Source organism: Podarcis cretensis (assembly GCF_951804945.1).
Source record: "Podarcis cretensis genome assembly, chromosome: 2".
NCBI lineage: Eukaryota > Metazoa > Chordata > Lepidosauria > Squamata > Lacertidae > Podarcis > Podarcis cretensis.
Window position 1 is genome coordinate 93,197,737 of NC_137171.1, and position 17,127 is coordinate 93,214,863.

Sequence of the window (17,127 nt, forward strand, 5' to 3'; positions counted from 1 at the left end):
CTGGTACATGCTGCAACTTGATCTGGGCACACTCAATGGCTGCACTTAGGGGAAATTCCAAAGAGTCCTCTCCTGTTAATAAACCTGGTTTCCCCTTCTTCCTCAGCAGGGCAGAGGCCCTCTGAATGCTAATGTCATTCTCATTTTCACAAGGGCAAAGTTTAAAAGCTGGGCAAGTTAAAAGTGGAAGGCTTTAAACATTAAGGCATATTCGGGCTTTAGCTGGTGAGGTTGAAGCAAAAGGTAGGGAAGGAGAAGAGGGGCCTCCCATTGAGCTTGCTATCAAATTCCATTCTGGATTACTTCAGTCACATGTTTTAAAATACTGGCTACAAATCCAAAATGCAGCAATGCATGTTGTGGTTGATAAGGAACAAGCAGGAGGCAAAAGGATGTGCAGTATCCAAAGAAATTCCGAGAAGGACAGTGCATTTGAACTGAAATCCATGCCTTTACAGTGGTACCTCGGGTTAAGTACATAATTTGTTCCGGAGGTCTGTTCTTAACCTGAAACTGTTCTTAACCTGAAGCACCACTTTAGCTAATGGGGCCTCCTGCTGCCACCGCACCACCGGAGCACAATTTCTGCTTTCATCCTGAAGCAAAGTTCTTAACCCGAGGTACTATTTCTGGGTTAGCGGAGACTGTAATCTGAAGCATATGTAACCCGAGGTACCACTGTACTCAGCCCTTAATCCTATGGTGTGTGTTTTTAAAAGATTATTAAGGCATAAACTTTTTTAAGTTTAAAAGGCAAAGAGTAAGTCTTGTAGTGTCAGATAGACAGGGCATGTGCAGGAGCAGGATGTTAGCATCTTTACATATTATATGTAAGTTAGGGATGTACTACAAGAATAGAAGTGAGGGTTGCCACATTGCCAGAAATAAAGAACCAGAAGCATGCTTATTTGCATGTGTCAATTTCCCTCTGACTAATTTTAAGCTAGAACAAATTAAAAATCCCGGTGGAACAAAACACGTCACAGAAAAAAACAAACAACCCCTCTTGCTAGGCCAGTTTAAACAAGCCTGGTGAATGGTAACCTAGGATATGTGTGTGTTTGGCCTTCTAACTTAGCAACCAATGTCACCAACCCTGCAGAACAAGCAAAGAATACCAATAATTTTGAAGCTTCTTGCTGTATTACCTATTACCCATCATATCAAGGCAGGGGGAGAGTCTGTCATACTCTCTCCCAAGTCCAATATTATTTTGTAAATTGAAGGCTGCATTAAAAACACAAACAGTTGGTTTCCCCACCCTCAGGTTTTCCATTCAGTGACACTTATTAAATGTGACTAGGACATTTCTGGTTTTCCAAAATTTGTGAAAACAAAGGCTTTGTGTAAACTCATACCCTGTCTGCATCTTCTGGAAGTCTCTTACCTGCTCTTTAAGCTCAGACAGCTGATTAGAAAGATTGGACACTAGTTTCATGGTAGATTCAAGCTTCTCTTGCAAGTTTCTAAGTTCATTCTGTTCTCCTTCAGAATCACTGCTCACTAGCGACATGGCACGCATCCGAGGGAACCAATCCAGATTTCTCTCCTGAAATTCAGGCATGACAATGACATAAATGCTCAGCAAAGACACAATTGCATATTGGCCACTGTAAATTCACTTGAATATGGGTAACGCTCCAAAAGGTTCTTCTAAAATACAATTTTGTATCACTAAAAACGCATTTCATGTGCTTCTGGTGTAAAAAAAATAATCCAATTAATCTCAGACAATTTTAATGACTATTGCTCAGAAGTCACAAAACAATGCAATATTAGAATTCCTTCACACCTCATAACTGTGAAGTTATTCCATGCTTAACTGTAGCAATTCAAGAAGAGATTGTTTGTTGTAGCCTCTGCTTTTGAATTACAGGTAACATGTTCCCCACATTAATTTTTTCCATTTACATATCTAGTAACAATGTTTACTTGAGCCCTCCACACTTGAAAAACAAGATGCTCATTTATATGTCTTATGAAAACTTAAACACTACTTAATTGTAAAACCCCCCAAAACCTCTATGTGGTTTACAAAAATAGAAAATAAAACATTTTAAATTATCTATAAAAACAGTTAAAAACAGATATTAAAAGCACTAAAATCAACAGTAGCTAAAAAGAAAGAAAACACATGTAACTTCTATATGATGGATAGGCTGTGCCTAAAAAATGTTTTAATCAGCAGTATGTTTACCAATCAATTTTATTCCCCAAATTATGGGAGAAGGCTAAAGCTTCACAATGCTAACTTTCATAATAGTAATGTGTTCTGTGATTCTTTCAAAGTATTCAGTTAAAATAATGAGATGCCTTCACAAGATATTTGGGGCGACTTTACTCACTAGTTGGCCTCTTTAAATCTATTACAGGTGATTTGGGGAGTAAGTCTTGGGATTTCCTTTGCAACTTTCCTTATGAGACAAGAACAACTGAACTGGAAGATTCCTTGTGTATTTGAAACTCCCTGGTTCTGCAGGAGAGAATCCATTAGAAAGCTGGTTCTTCCCTACAGAATATGGGTTCCTTGCAGAACCTAAGATCTCCTGGTGGTCTTGTTACTTTCTCCCCAAGGTGAGGAAGTGGAGGAGTAACCTCTAGTGAAATCAACATACATACCAACACTTATTGACAGAATCCAGAGGAGCAAGTAATAAGTGAATGCTAAATCTAATGTTGAAACCCTCCCCACCCCCAGTTATAGAACCTGTTTTGATTACATATTTGGGGGTTCCACAGCTAATTGCTTACAGGTAAATCAACTATATAAATGTGATGTTGCATGCTTCTGCACTGATGTATACAGTTAGTGATGCAAAAGAAAAGGGAAGGAAAACTGGCAAAAAGAAAACCCCCTAAGTACTGTGGGAGCAGAAAGGGAAGAGAAAGGGTGCGTAGCAGACAAAAGTTTCTCAATTCATTAAAGGCCAGTACTGACAGCCATTCAGTGCTACTGTTTGATTTCTCTCCCCTCCCACGTTGGAGGCATATCTTTAATGCTGAAGTTCAGACGAGGAGGAGGAAGCAAGAAAGCCTGGGTGTAAGCAGATGCACTTTAATACTACCTCATATGAAACCTGGGACAAAACTAGTCTGATAGCCAAGTTTTATCTATTGTAACAATCAATTTCAACCACACACTATGACAACTGCCAAGTTCTAGCTATTTCCATTTAGTCAGTGGAGCATCTCTAGGTTAGGCAACAGAGGTTGTATCAAATGCTGTGCCAGTGGTACTCCACTCACGCAACAGGACTTCCTCTCCCTCTGCCCCAAATCTGCTGCTGAGGATCCTCCAATCCTGTGGTGCAGATTTTGACAGTGCATTTGGGGGAGAGGGGAAAGGAGCTGCAGGAAAGAAGGTGAAGTTCTGTTGCGCAAGCTGGCGTCCGTTGTGTGAGGAAAATAGCAGCGTCGGATACAACCTGAGAAGAGGAATCTGGCATTCACCTTCATGCTCCACAGAACCACACTTGAAATTGATAGGTGGCCTTTCAAAAACCAGTTCTTGCTTTAGGAACCAATATTTTATTATTCTGAGGTTCTAATGCCTTTGAGTGTACATATACACATGTACCTATTGGATCAGACCAAAAGTTCATAAAGTCTAGCATCCTACTTTCTAGTAGCCAGCCATGCACCTGGAAGGCACACAAGCAAAAACATGGTGACCATAGCCCTGCTGTGCTAGTTGCCTCTATGTGGCATTAAAAGTACCATTAAAAAGTAAAATGTCATTATATTAAATGGAAACCAGAAACAAGTAAAAACAGAAATTCAGAACTAACAGCTCAGTCCATCAATGTAGATAGCGCTTTAGAGCACCTCAAAAACTAAAGCATATTATGTTGCCCTGTTCCAATGAATTTACAATCTAACTTCTATTTTCAACAGGCATATGCTTGTAATAGTGATGGGTGAATCAAAGTTCTCACTGCAGATGAATGGATCACAAGATCTTCTCAGAACCATTGTTACCATTTTTGAACTTGTTTTGCAGCATTCTTGTAATCTAGTGCTAGCATTTTATCAGAAACATAACTAAAAGAATAATAGAGTTGTAGAGTTGTAAGGGATCCTAAGGGTCATCTAATCCAAGCTCCTGCGACTTACGTTTCTGGAATCCCTTGTGGGATCCCTGTCCATACCTACTCAACTGCCACAGTCCCCTTCCATGAAAACATTTATTCTTCTTCTTCTTCCCCATGGGTTTAACGGTATAGCAAGGCCATAGATAGGTCCCATTATGGTCAGCAGCTGGCAACAGTGTGATCATGTTTCAGTTACAACCTTTCATATGGCCTTGTCCTTTTGTAAACTGCCATAAATTCTCCAACACCCCCCACCCCTCGAGTGTCTTGTCCCAGAGGGCAGGCCCCACAGACAAATTTGTAAAACCCAAATCATAAAACCCATGTAGGACAGGCCCTCTATTTTCTATATAGCACAAACCCATAAAATCTGATCAGCCATTTCCCCTACCTTATAAACCTCACATGTTACTCCATAGAGCACAATGCACAATTGTCTGAACTCTGAACAGACCAACTTGTTTCTCCTGCCCTAAGTTTAAAAACTATAAGAAACTATAAAACAAATCCTTCGGTGATGGACAAAAGGAGAATGTCGTCCTACCAACACAACCCATCTCCCACTGCCTTTGCCATTCACCTGACAGAGTCTCAAACCATTTTCCTTTGTAATGAGAATTGAAAATGCATGAGGGAAAAACATCCAGTAACCAGAGAAGAGATTCTCAACTGGATTTTTTAAAGGCATGCTGAAGAACATTAGGAGAGGTGGCTTGCTTGGCCCTCACCCCAGCATGAGGCAAGCAGTACACCTGCCGAACCTTACGTATTCTTCGCTGTTACTGGATTCACCCTTTAACCTACTCAAAGCAGTAAATGGGAGCAGGGGTGCTTGGCAACTGGCTGGTTTTATCACAGATCTATGACTGTTAATCCCAGCTGGCTATGAAACCTAAGACAATGACCCACATTAGCTCCCTTGTCAGCTGCTGAGGATATACATCACAAAACATTTCTGTATGGATAACTTACTTGCATGCATATCTCCACTTAATAATTAGTGGTTTGTGCACATGGGGAACAAGGGTTTCAGTACAGTAATACCTCCTTGAACGTCTGCCTCGTCTAGCGTCTGCTTTGGCTAACGTCCGCGGCAAACCCGGAAGTACCGGAATGGGTTACTTCCGGGTTTGTCGCTCACGCATGCGCAGAAGCACTAAATTGCACTTCGCACATTCGCAGAAGTGCAAAACGCTCTGCGCACGTGTGCAGACACGGCACTTTGCCCTGCGTCCTTTTCGGCTAGTAGCCGGGGCTCTGGAACAGATCCTGGTCGCAAAACAAGGTACGACTGTACAATAGAAATAAGGGGCTGCTCATTAAAACTGGGCCAGCAGCTTGCTGTGATTTGTGGGAATCAATCAAGGTACAGTGGTACCTCCGGTTACAAACTTAATCCATTCTGGAGGTCCATTTGTAACCCAAAACTGCTCATAACATGAGGTAATGGAGCCTCCTGCTGCTGCTGCGCTGCCGGCGCGCGACTTCCGCTCACATCCCAGGGCAAAGGTTGCAACCGGGAGCATCTACTTCCGGGTTAGTGGAGCTCATAACCCGCAGCGTTCACAAGGGGGATGGTATGTAACACAAGGTTCCACTGTAGTTAAATAGGACTAAAAGCAATAAAGCACATATATAACATTTTATGCAAACACCACTCCATACTCCTCCTCCTCCTCTTCCCAGAGTCATGATACCTTCTTAAATCATAGAATAGAACAATAGAAGAATAGTATGGAGATACTGACTATACCTACAAGTTTGTGTGCCATAGACTAATGGGTTTAGTTAATGAACATGACTAACTTAAATACATTGCTTTCTATGGGTTTATTTCTAAGTAGAATTTTGTTGGATATAACCCATATATTCTCTCTCGGTCATCACTCTTCCTACCAGCTTACCCAAGAAATGGGTATTTGTGACTGGGTGGTAGTTATAAACCATGGGCTGTATTTAACAACAAAAGAAGGGGAGGGAGCTAGAGTGAGTGAGTGAGTGAGTGGTTACCACCGTAGAAATATGGTGCCACCCCAAGCACCACACTCCTGACACATTCAGCAAATCTGGTTTTCAGAAACCCTACACCGATTACTTTGGTCTTCAAAGAAATATCAAAAGCTGTGAACTCCATATGTAGTAAAATGGAACAGGTACACCTTCAGGGTGGGAGGAAAGGGGGGGGGCAGATAATAGTTTCTGTTGCTGAGAGACATACAAAACAAATATTTTTGGCAAATAACTTGACACCCTTGTTTCACAGATCTTGGTCATAACCCAACAAGCAGCAAATCAACTGGATTAGTAGCAGCTGACATGTTTCTGCAAGATTGCGTACCAGCTTTGCTTCTCAATTCCCTGCATGAAGTTATATTGTTTTCAGGAGGCATAAGAAATGAACCTGAAACGTGCATTCAAAGCAGCTCATTTTGCGGGCCAAAGAATTCTACAGCCTATATAACAGAGTGCACCTTAACCTGCTTCTCCCCTCTCCTTCATCTCACTATCAAATCATACCCATTTTGGAGGATTGTTTGTTTTTTATTAAAAAAACATTCAAAAGTTACAATACAATACATTTTAAATCAATACATCCCCTCCAGAGACACCTCTGCAATGATGGTGGCATTAAAATAAGAACAGGATATTTTAATTCTGGAGGTGGTGTGTCCAAGGAGTAAACTTGACAAGCAGGTTTCTGTTAAAAGTTCAACAAAGCCCTTAAGGTGTCTGGTCTTGCAAGCAACACATGTTAAGTTACCATGGCTCCCCCCACCTCCTTTTTGCATGCATTAAGTGAGCCATAATCTTGAGCCTTTATGTTTGGTCTGTTTCCTTGCCTCCACAGGCACACCCCTTTCCTACTGGTGTCCCACATACCAATGCTGTTATGCACTGTCTGCTTTGGCCCTCCTACAAGCCTGGTGGTGCCGTCAGCTCCCTCTTCCCGTCACAGCAGCAGCTTCCTCTCTTTAAACAGACCAACTGAATTAAGCCACTGACGGAAGCTGGCTAACCACAAGTGTTGTGTTTCTGGCTAGCTCTTTTCTAGGTAAAGTTGGAAAAGTCCCTTTCAAGTAGCAATCGTCAGAATCTCAGACACGGGGGCGGCGATGGCCAGAGCTTTTAAAATGTCCATGATTGGTAACTTGTTTTGTTTTTTCTTTCTTTCCAAAAAAGGAAGCTGCTCTGTGCGATGGAAATTATAATTCATTCTGAGAAATTTCACACTTCCTTGCTTTCACTGAACTGAGCTTGCTTTAGGGGTCTTTCCAACCTTGGATTTTATCTTTATCGTTAAAAGTCAAATATATCTTCCAGTGCGCAGTCCTGATCTGTAATTGATTGGAGGTGAGTGGGGGATAGCTGCACTTTTACCTTCTTTTAAACCATGGCATATGGGCTCAGCACTCGGGGGTTGGTGGGGGGGGGGAGCGCACCTTCTCCAAAAGAACGAAAAAACAGCATGGCAACAAATGTATTTCAAAGACAATGTGCTGTTGCGGTGAGGAAAAGGTAACTCTGTTCATCTCATCACATTTCATCATAAAAGAATGCTACAAAGAAGTAAAATTAAAGACTTTAAACAATTCCTAGAATGGTACAGACATGAAATGGAGTTTGTAGTTTGTGTTACTATGGTTAACACATGTCATATCTAATAGGGCCTAGTGACTACTACTTACATGCAATCGCCACATCCTACACCTGCAGTAACAATTGTAGTGGACATACTGGCCAGAGAATTTTATTTTATACAGTGATAAATATCTGAGTGTTGGAAAATGCAGTATCCCTTTCTGGGGGAAAGACACCTGAACTTGCAATATATGAATAGCAGTATTTATTGCATTCTGCATGGATCTTTTGGGTACAGTGGCTAGGAGAAAAATATCCAAGAGTTATTGTTTGTACCACTTTTTAAAAAGATAGAGAAACCTCCACTGAATAATAGCCAAGTCTGAGATCCTTCTCCCAGTTTTTAATTTTCATTACTGGAATCTTACTAACAGCGCACAGTCATTTTGTGGAAAGAATGACTATCCCTAACTCAGACGGGGATGTATCTAAAAGGATCGTGAAACAGTTCAGCCTACTGCCATGACTATGGGGAAAGACCAGTTGAAGCCATTCCACATTATGCTTATAGCCATGCTGTGAATTGTAGATGCAGTCTTGTAAGAACTGGAAAGCAATTCAAAATTTGTTTGAAAATCAATGCAAATGTAGCATGAGAATTATGGTCAACAATTCTGTATATGAAAAGGGCAAATGAACTCTGGCGTGGGTAGAGAGTTTTGCTGTTGCCATGTAAAAAAACAGATGGAGAAGCTGTGGTCCTCTAGTTGTTGTAGGACTCCAGCTCCCATCATCCCAGTTCATTGGCCATACTGACTAGGGACTGATGGGACTTGGAGTCCAACATTTGGAGAGCCGTAGGCTCCACATCTCTAAAAGAAAATGGAGAGCGAGAGTGAGCACACCTGCATGTGCTGGTGATTCTCTCCTTAGGCCTTTCTCAGACGCAGAAAGCTAGCCAGTTGCTTCCAATGCTTTGAATTCAGTTTAGTTCTAATATTAAGCAACTTTAACCACACCTAACACCACATGCCAACCTGCGTGCAGAGAAGGAGACAAGGCAATTCAACAGACCATTGATCTTGGTGGAAACTTTTCCAGGTAGCAGCCCTTCGCTATTAAGAAATGAGTTCTTCTCAGTAAGCCACCACTCCACCCAGAGGCCAAGCAAGACAAATACTTGAGAGCTCATTCTTTCTTTCTTTCTTAATTTAAAATAGTTCACTGGCTGCAGGGAAATTCACAGCTCACAGCTGTTTCCCATGATGAAGTAATTTTCATTACGAGCAAACCTTGCCCAGCTTTTACATAACCAGTGATGAAGAGCTGCTGAGGGATTGCCCAAAGGAGGTTCCCTTTTGTGTTTCATACTATGACAGTGCTGGCCCTTCCGCTAACCTAGTTCTTGTTTGGTACTGTAGGGATTACATAAGTAAACCAGGACACATTATATCATGTGCAGCTGGGCTGGAATTAATTGTCCGATTGCATAAAATGGATCATTAGAAAAACACAACACTAGCATACACACACACACACACACACACACACACACACACAACAGGGATTGTCTATAACCTGCCCATGGTAATGAATTCCACCCTAAAATTATTGTGCAATGGATAAAGTGGGTAGTAACCAAGGTGTTCTCTGAGTAGAAGGGCTAAGCAGGTAATGCAGAGCTCCACAGCATCTAGGCTAGGTACACAGAATATGGCAGCACACAAGATGGGCTAAGAACCAAGCCAATGTATGCTGCAAGTATTTTGGACTGGGGAAGCTGTGATTGAAAGATGCAGTTTTCTTAAAGAGAAAGAAAAATGGAAGCAAAATTAATATTCTTGAGTAGGGATGGATCTGTCAGTTTCAGTTCTCAGTTTCTTATTTTCCCAATCTTAAATTTATTCTCCATATTTCTACAGCAGTTTTGTGATTAAAATTAAAATAAAATAAAAAACCTCATGAAAATTATTCAGCATTTTAGTATGACTTTCTCCAATAAACACATTTCGTACTGAGTACTCATGCACATATTTTTGGCAAGTGATTCCCCCTAGTATTTGTATGTTATTTTCACCAATATAATTGCCTTTACACACACTTTCCCCTAATATATGCATTTTGGTTGGAGAACTGCACTGCAAAATTTGGATAAGTGTGAATTTTGAAGGACAGCTATATTTTGTTTCTCACACTGTTGTGGAAAGTGTGATTTGGTAGAAGCACATTTAAATGCAAGCCAAATTGAGTCCCTGCCCCCCTTGAGAATTTCAAACATTATATGAAATTCCCTGTTATTATTTTGGGACACGAACAGTTTCTTATAAACCGTGAACCTGAATTTCTGCACTCAATCTCCTTCTGGACCTCAGCTATGAATAAAAAAAAGTACTCCGTTTTGCAAAAAAAAAAAAAAAAAAAAAAAAAATCTGCAAATGGCACAGAAACAAGAGACTTCCAGTATTCAAGAACTTGAGAGTTCTTAACTTACTACTCTGTCACAACTTCTAGTTGCTGCCCTACTTACAAAAATCCCTTTGCACTTGCTTCTTCATCCCACTATGACTGTAGTGATCATGCCCACAGGGGATGGTTCTGGGGCACGGCTTTCAGCTAGTCAGCACAAGCAAAGCTTTCCTCACAGACATGTTGGCAGCTTGGGCTTGTACTGAATGGCTGATGGAAGGTCCCAAACACCTGCTCTCTATGGGAATGTTCAGTTCAGGGAGACTTAGAAAAGTTTAATCATTACCAAATTCTAGCAACTACTTCATACCCACATTTCAGAAAGCAGCAGATTTCCAGAGGGGACAGCCACATTAGTCTCTTGCAGTACAAACAGCAGTGTGAGAAACACATATTTATTTTGACATAAGCATTCATGGACTAAAGTAAAATTTATTTATAATCCAAAGAACGCAATTCGTTTGTCAATGAAATGCAACCTGTTTCTGAACACAGCACTCTACAGCACTCTGGGACCCAAACAATTTACAAGAATGGACAATTCCACACAAAATGTGAAACTTCATTGTAGCCATGAATGGCAGCTTCTCTAACCTTGTCTCTCTGGACTAGGATCCTGAAATTGGGAGGAATGGCCCATCCTTCCTAAAACAGAAACTCCCCTCTCACGCCAAGGGACAGGGTACCCTATCAATCCCGCCCATGTACATGCACATATTTTGATCCCGGCCATTGGAACTTCCTTCCTGTCCAGAAGTTACACATTTTTGAATAGATCATGCACAGGCATTAACCATATTGAGAAGGGTTCATGCACAGGGTTTCTGGCTAAATAAACAGATGGCAATAATAAAGGGGTTAAAATTGAGTCAACACACAGGACTTGGAGGGAGGCATACTGGATGAGAGCAACAAATGCACTTGAACATAACAATCCAGGTAAACAGAATAGATAACTCATAGATTAGCAAGAGAGTGAGGCAACTGAACACCTGTCCTGAAAGTTTACAGTGAGGCAGAGCCACAGTTATCAGTCTAGCATTGGTGTGCTGCCTTTAAATCTAGCGCATTAGCTCACTTCAGTGTTCCACAATAAGCCACTCACTGGCGGAAATTGTTACTGTTCCTATTACAGCATGTAAAGGCTGCAATCCTTGTTCCACTAATCTTCATGACAACCATAGGAAGGTGGTAATTAATGTTCCCATTTGATGGTTAAAAAGCAGCCATTAGTATGGCCAGCTTCAGCCAAGGCAAAGCAACAAGTTTATTATATCTACTTTTTATCAGGCTGCAGGGCAGAGGGAGAGAAGGGAAGCAGTACAATTCCATCATCTCTGTGGAAAATCTGGCTGTTTTTTGGTCCGCCCCCTGCAAATTTGGGATCCTAGCTAGTTGTAGTAAGAAGTGTAAGCTTAAGAATTACTTGAGCTTGCTTCCCTTGTCCTCCCTCCCTCTTCCTTCTTTGTGTGTCAGATTGTAAGCCTAAGAGCAGAGACTTGTCTTACTAACAATCTTTGCAAGACATGGTGGGAATTGGCAAAAATGCTTTAAATAAGTGTAATGGTTCTAGGGGTTGCTCGTGCGTAAATCAGCGCCACGCTTGGCTGAGTTACCTGGGTGAACCCTTTCTGTCCGGACAACCACTCACCCGTGGCTGTCTCAATCGCTGGCAGAATCCGTCAGTGGGCGTTTCTTGAACTTCTTCCAGCAAAGAAGCTCTTTGACGCCTAGTTTCCGCCTACTCTCCCTGCGCGGAAGCCTTCTGCGCAGGGAGGGTGTGAGCAGTGGAGGACCCGTGCTCTCCCCGCTGGTCTCCGGCGAGGAGTCATGGAGCCACCTTGCCGATTCCCCCATCTGCCCCCCCTTCTCCACTAGTGTTATGCTGATTTCCCTCCCCAGAAGATGGGCTGCTTCTCTCCCTCCCGGTACGCTCTCCGGAATCCCTCTGGAGCCCTCCCTCTCCCTCTGGCTCCGATGGCAGTTCCCTGACAATAAGTAAATGAATAAATACTTGGACCATGTGCACTCTCAGATTTGACAGACAATTATCTCTTTCCCTCCCTCTTTTAACTTCCAATAAGCTAAGCAGTGGCACAGCAGAAAGACTCTGAATAACTAGTTCGAGCATACTTCAAATGCAGTTTCCGACTTTACGTCTAGAGGACAGAATGTACTAGATATGAACAGGACAGACTTGTTTCTCCCTGCAGCAATGGCTGATGTGTGGCACACCCATTTTTTTTAGGCCATTTGTTTCAACCCTAGCATTATTTAGGCACATTTAATCCTGAGGCCTAATGATACCCAGCTTCCAGCAGCCTTGGCCCAGTACTAGTGACACAACATAGTGTTGCATGCCACCCTGATGTTCAAGTGGTGCAAGATCCCAGGGGTTCTAGGTTCTAACCCAGGGTTCGGTTTCCTTGGGCTTTAGAATATATGGTTTATTTACACATATATTCAGTCTAAGATGGAGGGGCTCATGCATTAACACCATGGAATGTCTTGCTTCTCCCATAGTCACAGCTTTGGATTCCAGCAGAAATCACGCATGGCTCTCACTCCCTGGCTTCTGCCTGCTTCTAGCCCTGCTCTCTCTCACATACTGGCTATTGTCCTTCTCAGTACCAGCCAGGTGAGGGAGGGGCTCACACACATTTGATGTTTTATTGTGTTTTTATATTTTGCTGGAACCACCCAGCCACCCAGAGCGGTTGAGGCAACCCGGTCAGATGGCAGGAATCACCATCATCATCATCCCTTGCACAGAGAAGCTTCCTTTGTTACACTAAGGACCATACTTTAGTACTTCGGTGGCAACTATGACCCTTGCCTGGCTAATTCAACAATGGAATTCTCCATTAGATTTTAATCCTTGCTGGATCCAGAGGATTAGAAAGGACTCAGGCATTATACAAAGTGACACCCCCCCCAAAAAAAAACCCCATCACAGCAATAGTTTTCCTTTGCTTCTGAAGTTATTTAAGCATGTGATTATGTGAACTGGTTCTCTAGACATTTGGGTGGCGACAAAGCAATTAAACTGTACCCTACCGTAATTTTAGTCACTCATTCTTCATTTGTATGGGTACACTGGTAGTTAGCTATCATTCTGGGTCGAAGACATATCACACACATAGCAAAGAAAACATACAAATGAGGCCAATCCACTGAATTTCCCTTACCTAAACAACATCCATCAAAACCAACAAATTTCACTGTTGTGGAGCTTACTCAGGAGAAGAGCAAAGTGGATTCTGCTCATGATCAGCAGTTCAGCGACCTCAAGCTTAGGCCAAATATAGCACTAAACAGGATGGTTAGAATAACAGAATCATAGAGTTGGAAGTGAACCTGAGGGTCATCTACTCTAGCCCCCTGCAATTCAGGAGTCTTAACTAAAGTATCCATGACAGATGGCCATCCAACGAATACAATGAAATGGAATCTGTGTTCTGCTCACTGGCAAAAATATCCCAAATTCAACCTAAGCATTTAATTAACCTGTGCAGAGACCCAGGTCTCCCTGTAATCCAGCTAACTCAAACCAAAATTTCATGTTTCTGTGCTTCGCAGTTTCTTGGACTGTAGTACCACAAAAGGAAATATTACAAAAAAGGAGGTTTGTTCGAATTCTTTCTCTACTCAAATGCTATGATGATGACAAGACTGGAAGAGCAGGCACTCAGAAACTATGGCTGCAGCTACCTACTGCACACAATAGAAATTTTATTGTGGTCTTCCCTAAAAGGCAGCGGACCACCTCTTCTTGAGATTTCACTCTCTCTCAGAGCCAATTCTGATGTTCTGCTTTTGGTAATAATCACAGCCGTGTGGGCAAGGCTCCATGCAGCTTAGAGAACAGTTTGATGCTCTTTCCCCATGAGTCTGCTAAATCACAAGGGAAAGAACCACGCCAGCACTATACTTCCCCAGAATCTAGCAGAAGAGACAGCATGCAGACTTCTCTCCCAGTTTGACAGACTCACGTGATAAAGGCATTTGAACTTCCTTGCAACTTCACAGGGCCTTGGTCAAATGGCTCCATCTTGTAAAACATTTGAACCAGGCCTCAAGAGTAACTTGGGCTAAATATGTATCAGTATCTGAAAGTAAAAGTGACCCGTGCATCTCATTTCCTCACTTCTCCATAACTTCCACAAGTGGAAGTTTCACATTTCCTCCTGTGGTTAGACTTAAAACTGTCTCCACATTTAAAGCATTCACATCTTACTGCAGAGGGAGAAGTTCACATAGAAGCACAGGGAAGAGGAAATACTTGCAAGTCCCTGTTGTCTGAGCCCCTGTCTCTTGAGCTTCTGAAGCAGGGGAAGGGATCCCCAACCAGCTCTTTGCATTTTTAAACGTCTTCTGATATCTTAATTTCTATGGTGTATGCCACTGTTATGCTTTTCTAACTTCTTTCAGAGCACGTGTGTGTGTGTTTTGCAGCAATAGAACATAAAACCGTACAATAAAAACCATACAAAAAGTTAACTTTGAGCTTACCAGTGTGGTCACAGCTGGCATAACCAGCAGGAACTGGTAAATAGTACTCTTGGCCAAGGGTCATTGGGACCTCTGGTGATGGATCAAGGAGAACCCCCAGGCTGTGTATCTGCTCTATTATTTTGGGCAACTGGTGCACCATGTCACTTCTGTCCCTCTTACTGAGCCCTAGGCATGGAACTATTATGAAATTGGAAAAACAAAACATACATATATTCTCTCTCTCTGTCTGTCTGCCTCTCTCTCTGTCTCCCTTGAACACACACCACTTAAGTCACCCTCAAGCCATGCTGTGCCATGGATGCTTGACTAGCAGAGTTCAACTGCTGGCTTTTCTTGTGCTCACATCCTAAGGAAAACTATAGCCCCAAACCATTCCGCTATTATGTATGCGACTCCCATGATCAACATATTTTTTTTGGAACAAACTCCTGCAGGGTGCAAAAAAACAACAACACAAAAAAACCACATTACATAACCCATTTTAAAGTTCTGCTTCGTTCCTCGATTAAAACAGACATTTAGGCAAAAGCACAATGAGCCTTCTTCCAACAGTCTTTAAGGAAATAAGTTGTTTACAGTTATGATACTGCATCACAATGCTGAAAATGTGCTACAGCATATGTAAGTGACGAAGAACAGAAAATTCAGGAACATTGCGATTTGAACTAGATTTAATAATTGCATTTTGGAACAGACTGCCCATGCATCTTACAAGTGTGTGAAACTATAGCACTGGATTTTGGAAGATTCAGGACAGATAAAAGGGAGTACTTCTTCATGCAGCACATAATTAAACTATGGAACTTGCTCCCATAGGAGGCAATAATGGCCCCCGAACTTGGCTGGCTTTAAAATAAGTCTGGACAAATTCACAGGGGAGAGGGCTATCAATGGCTACTAGCCATGATTACTTTGTCCTGCCTCCACAGTCAGAGGCATAATGCCCCTGAACAGCAGTTGCTAGGAATCACAAGAGGGCAGAGTGCTGTTGCGCTCATGTTTAGTTTACAAGCTTCCCATGAACATCTCTTCAGCCACTGAGAGAAAAGGATGCTGAATAAGAGGATGCTGAATTATGAATGTGGCAGATTAGCAGCCCAACCTAACATGCATATTGCTGCTAGTTAGCCTGAGAAGGGGCAAAGTCTACAGTGCTGCCCTGATGACAGGCAGATCATCAGACCACAGAAATACAATTGGTAGAGAGGGCTCCGTGTGATGTCATCTCTCCTGGACAGGAATGAGCATACTGTACTTCCTGTTCATCTCTCTTCCTTTGACCAGCGTTGGATGAAGACATGCCTCTGCTTGCTCCAGCCTCAGGCATGCTTATAGGTGTTTTGCAGGTTAAACAGTAAATACAAGTGTTTTGCCTGCATAGTTTTTTTTACTGCTACTCTTACTGTGAACCAATGCATGAGTATTTTTAAACTTAATTTACAAGTTCAATGCACTTTACAGGCCCAACACCCAAGATGCTCTTACAGAGATTTTGTCTGCAAATTCCTATGCTTTTCTCAGACATACATGATCACAAAGGTAACACCTTTTTAAGTCTAGGCACTTTGAAAGGAAGACACTAGCTTTCCAGCAAAACATGGAATTAGAAAGGTTTTCCATATGCTATATTAGCATTCCGTCTGAACTACAAAATCCATTCCAACAGAATGCTGCATTTCCCTGGCTGCTGCTTTTTCTAGCATGCCGAGGAGCCATAAAATAACAGGCTGTTTACACAGAGGACTGCAACATGCTTCACTTCACCACTAATCCTCTGTCAGGTGACTACTCACAAGATTTCTTTAAGCTCTTAGGAAGCACTCCAAAACCAGGACATAAGAATTCAATGACCCTGAGATAATATAGGTTACCTAATAAGAGATTTTGACAACAGGATTTATATTCCCAACAAGTTAGCATATGTTGCACCTAAAAAGGGCAGTTCCATGCCTTTAAGAAACATGCAAAACCAGCATTTAATTGGATTTGCCTCATAGGAAGTTTCGATGCAGAAGCAATGGGGGGGGGGGGAGATGCAGCTCACTCTCCTGACCAGTCAATGTGCCAATCAGCAAATCAGACTATGAAGAGAGTTTTTTTTTCAGGACTTATTAATCTAGTATGACCAGAAAAAAGGGGGGGTCCACTTTTTTCTACAGAAAAGTGACTTAAAATAAAACCCTCATAAATCAACATGAAGTATATAGGATAGGAACACACAATAAATGTGTCCCGATTTAAAGTTTTCTCACTCATAAGACAATTGTGATGAAAAAAGGAGGAAACGCCTTTATATTATTATAAATTGTTTTCAAAGTAAAGTAAACTGTCTGCTAGGAGGCTGGTCTCAAAACACAATGGCAAGACTTTGCTATTTAGCCCTGTTTATTTGGCTCCCTTGCATAAATATGTTAAAGGCTTAACAACTTTAGTTATGAAGATGCTAACACTGATTGCTGCAATGAACATTTGGGTC

The 17,127-nt window shown here is 41.9% G+C and overlaps 1 protein-coding gene and 1 long non-coding RNA gene across 9 annotated transcripts in view; one reads left to right on the forward strand and one right to left on the reverse strand.

Moving 5' to 3' along the window:
* LOC307209137 overlaps window positions 1-12,830 on the forward strand; it is a 46,427-nt gene extending 33,597 nt beyond the window's left edge. Inside the window, exons 6-9 of the long non-coding RNA XR_013835327.1 lie at window positions 2,373-2,890; window positions 6,940-7,143; window positions 7,272-7,442; window positions 12,660-12,830. This is a non-coding gene — a long non-coding RNA (uncharacterized lncRNA). The remainder of the gene's footprint in view (window positions 1-2,372; window positions 2,891-6,939; window positions 7,144-7,271; window positions 7,443-12,659) is intronic.
* The window catches only part of ITPR1 (inositol 1,4,5-trisphosphate receptor type 1), a 224,352-nt gene that overhangs the window by 4,502 nt on the left and 202,723 nt on the right, over window positions 1-17,127 (reverse strand). For all 8 annotated transcript variants that reach the window (XM_079957524.1, XM_079957519.1, XM_079957521.1 and 5 more), the window contains one exon: window positions 1,388-1,549. In XM_079957524.1, the coding sequence (XP_079813650.1) occupies window positions 1,388-1,549 (162 nt within the window). The remainder of the gene's footprint in view (window positions 1-1,387; window positions 1,550-17,127) is intronic.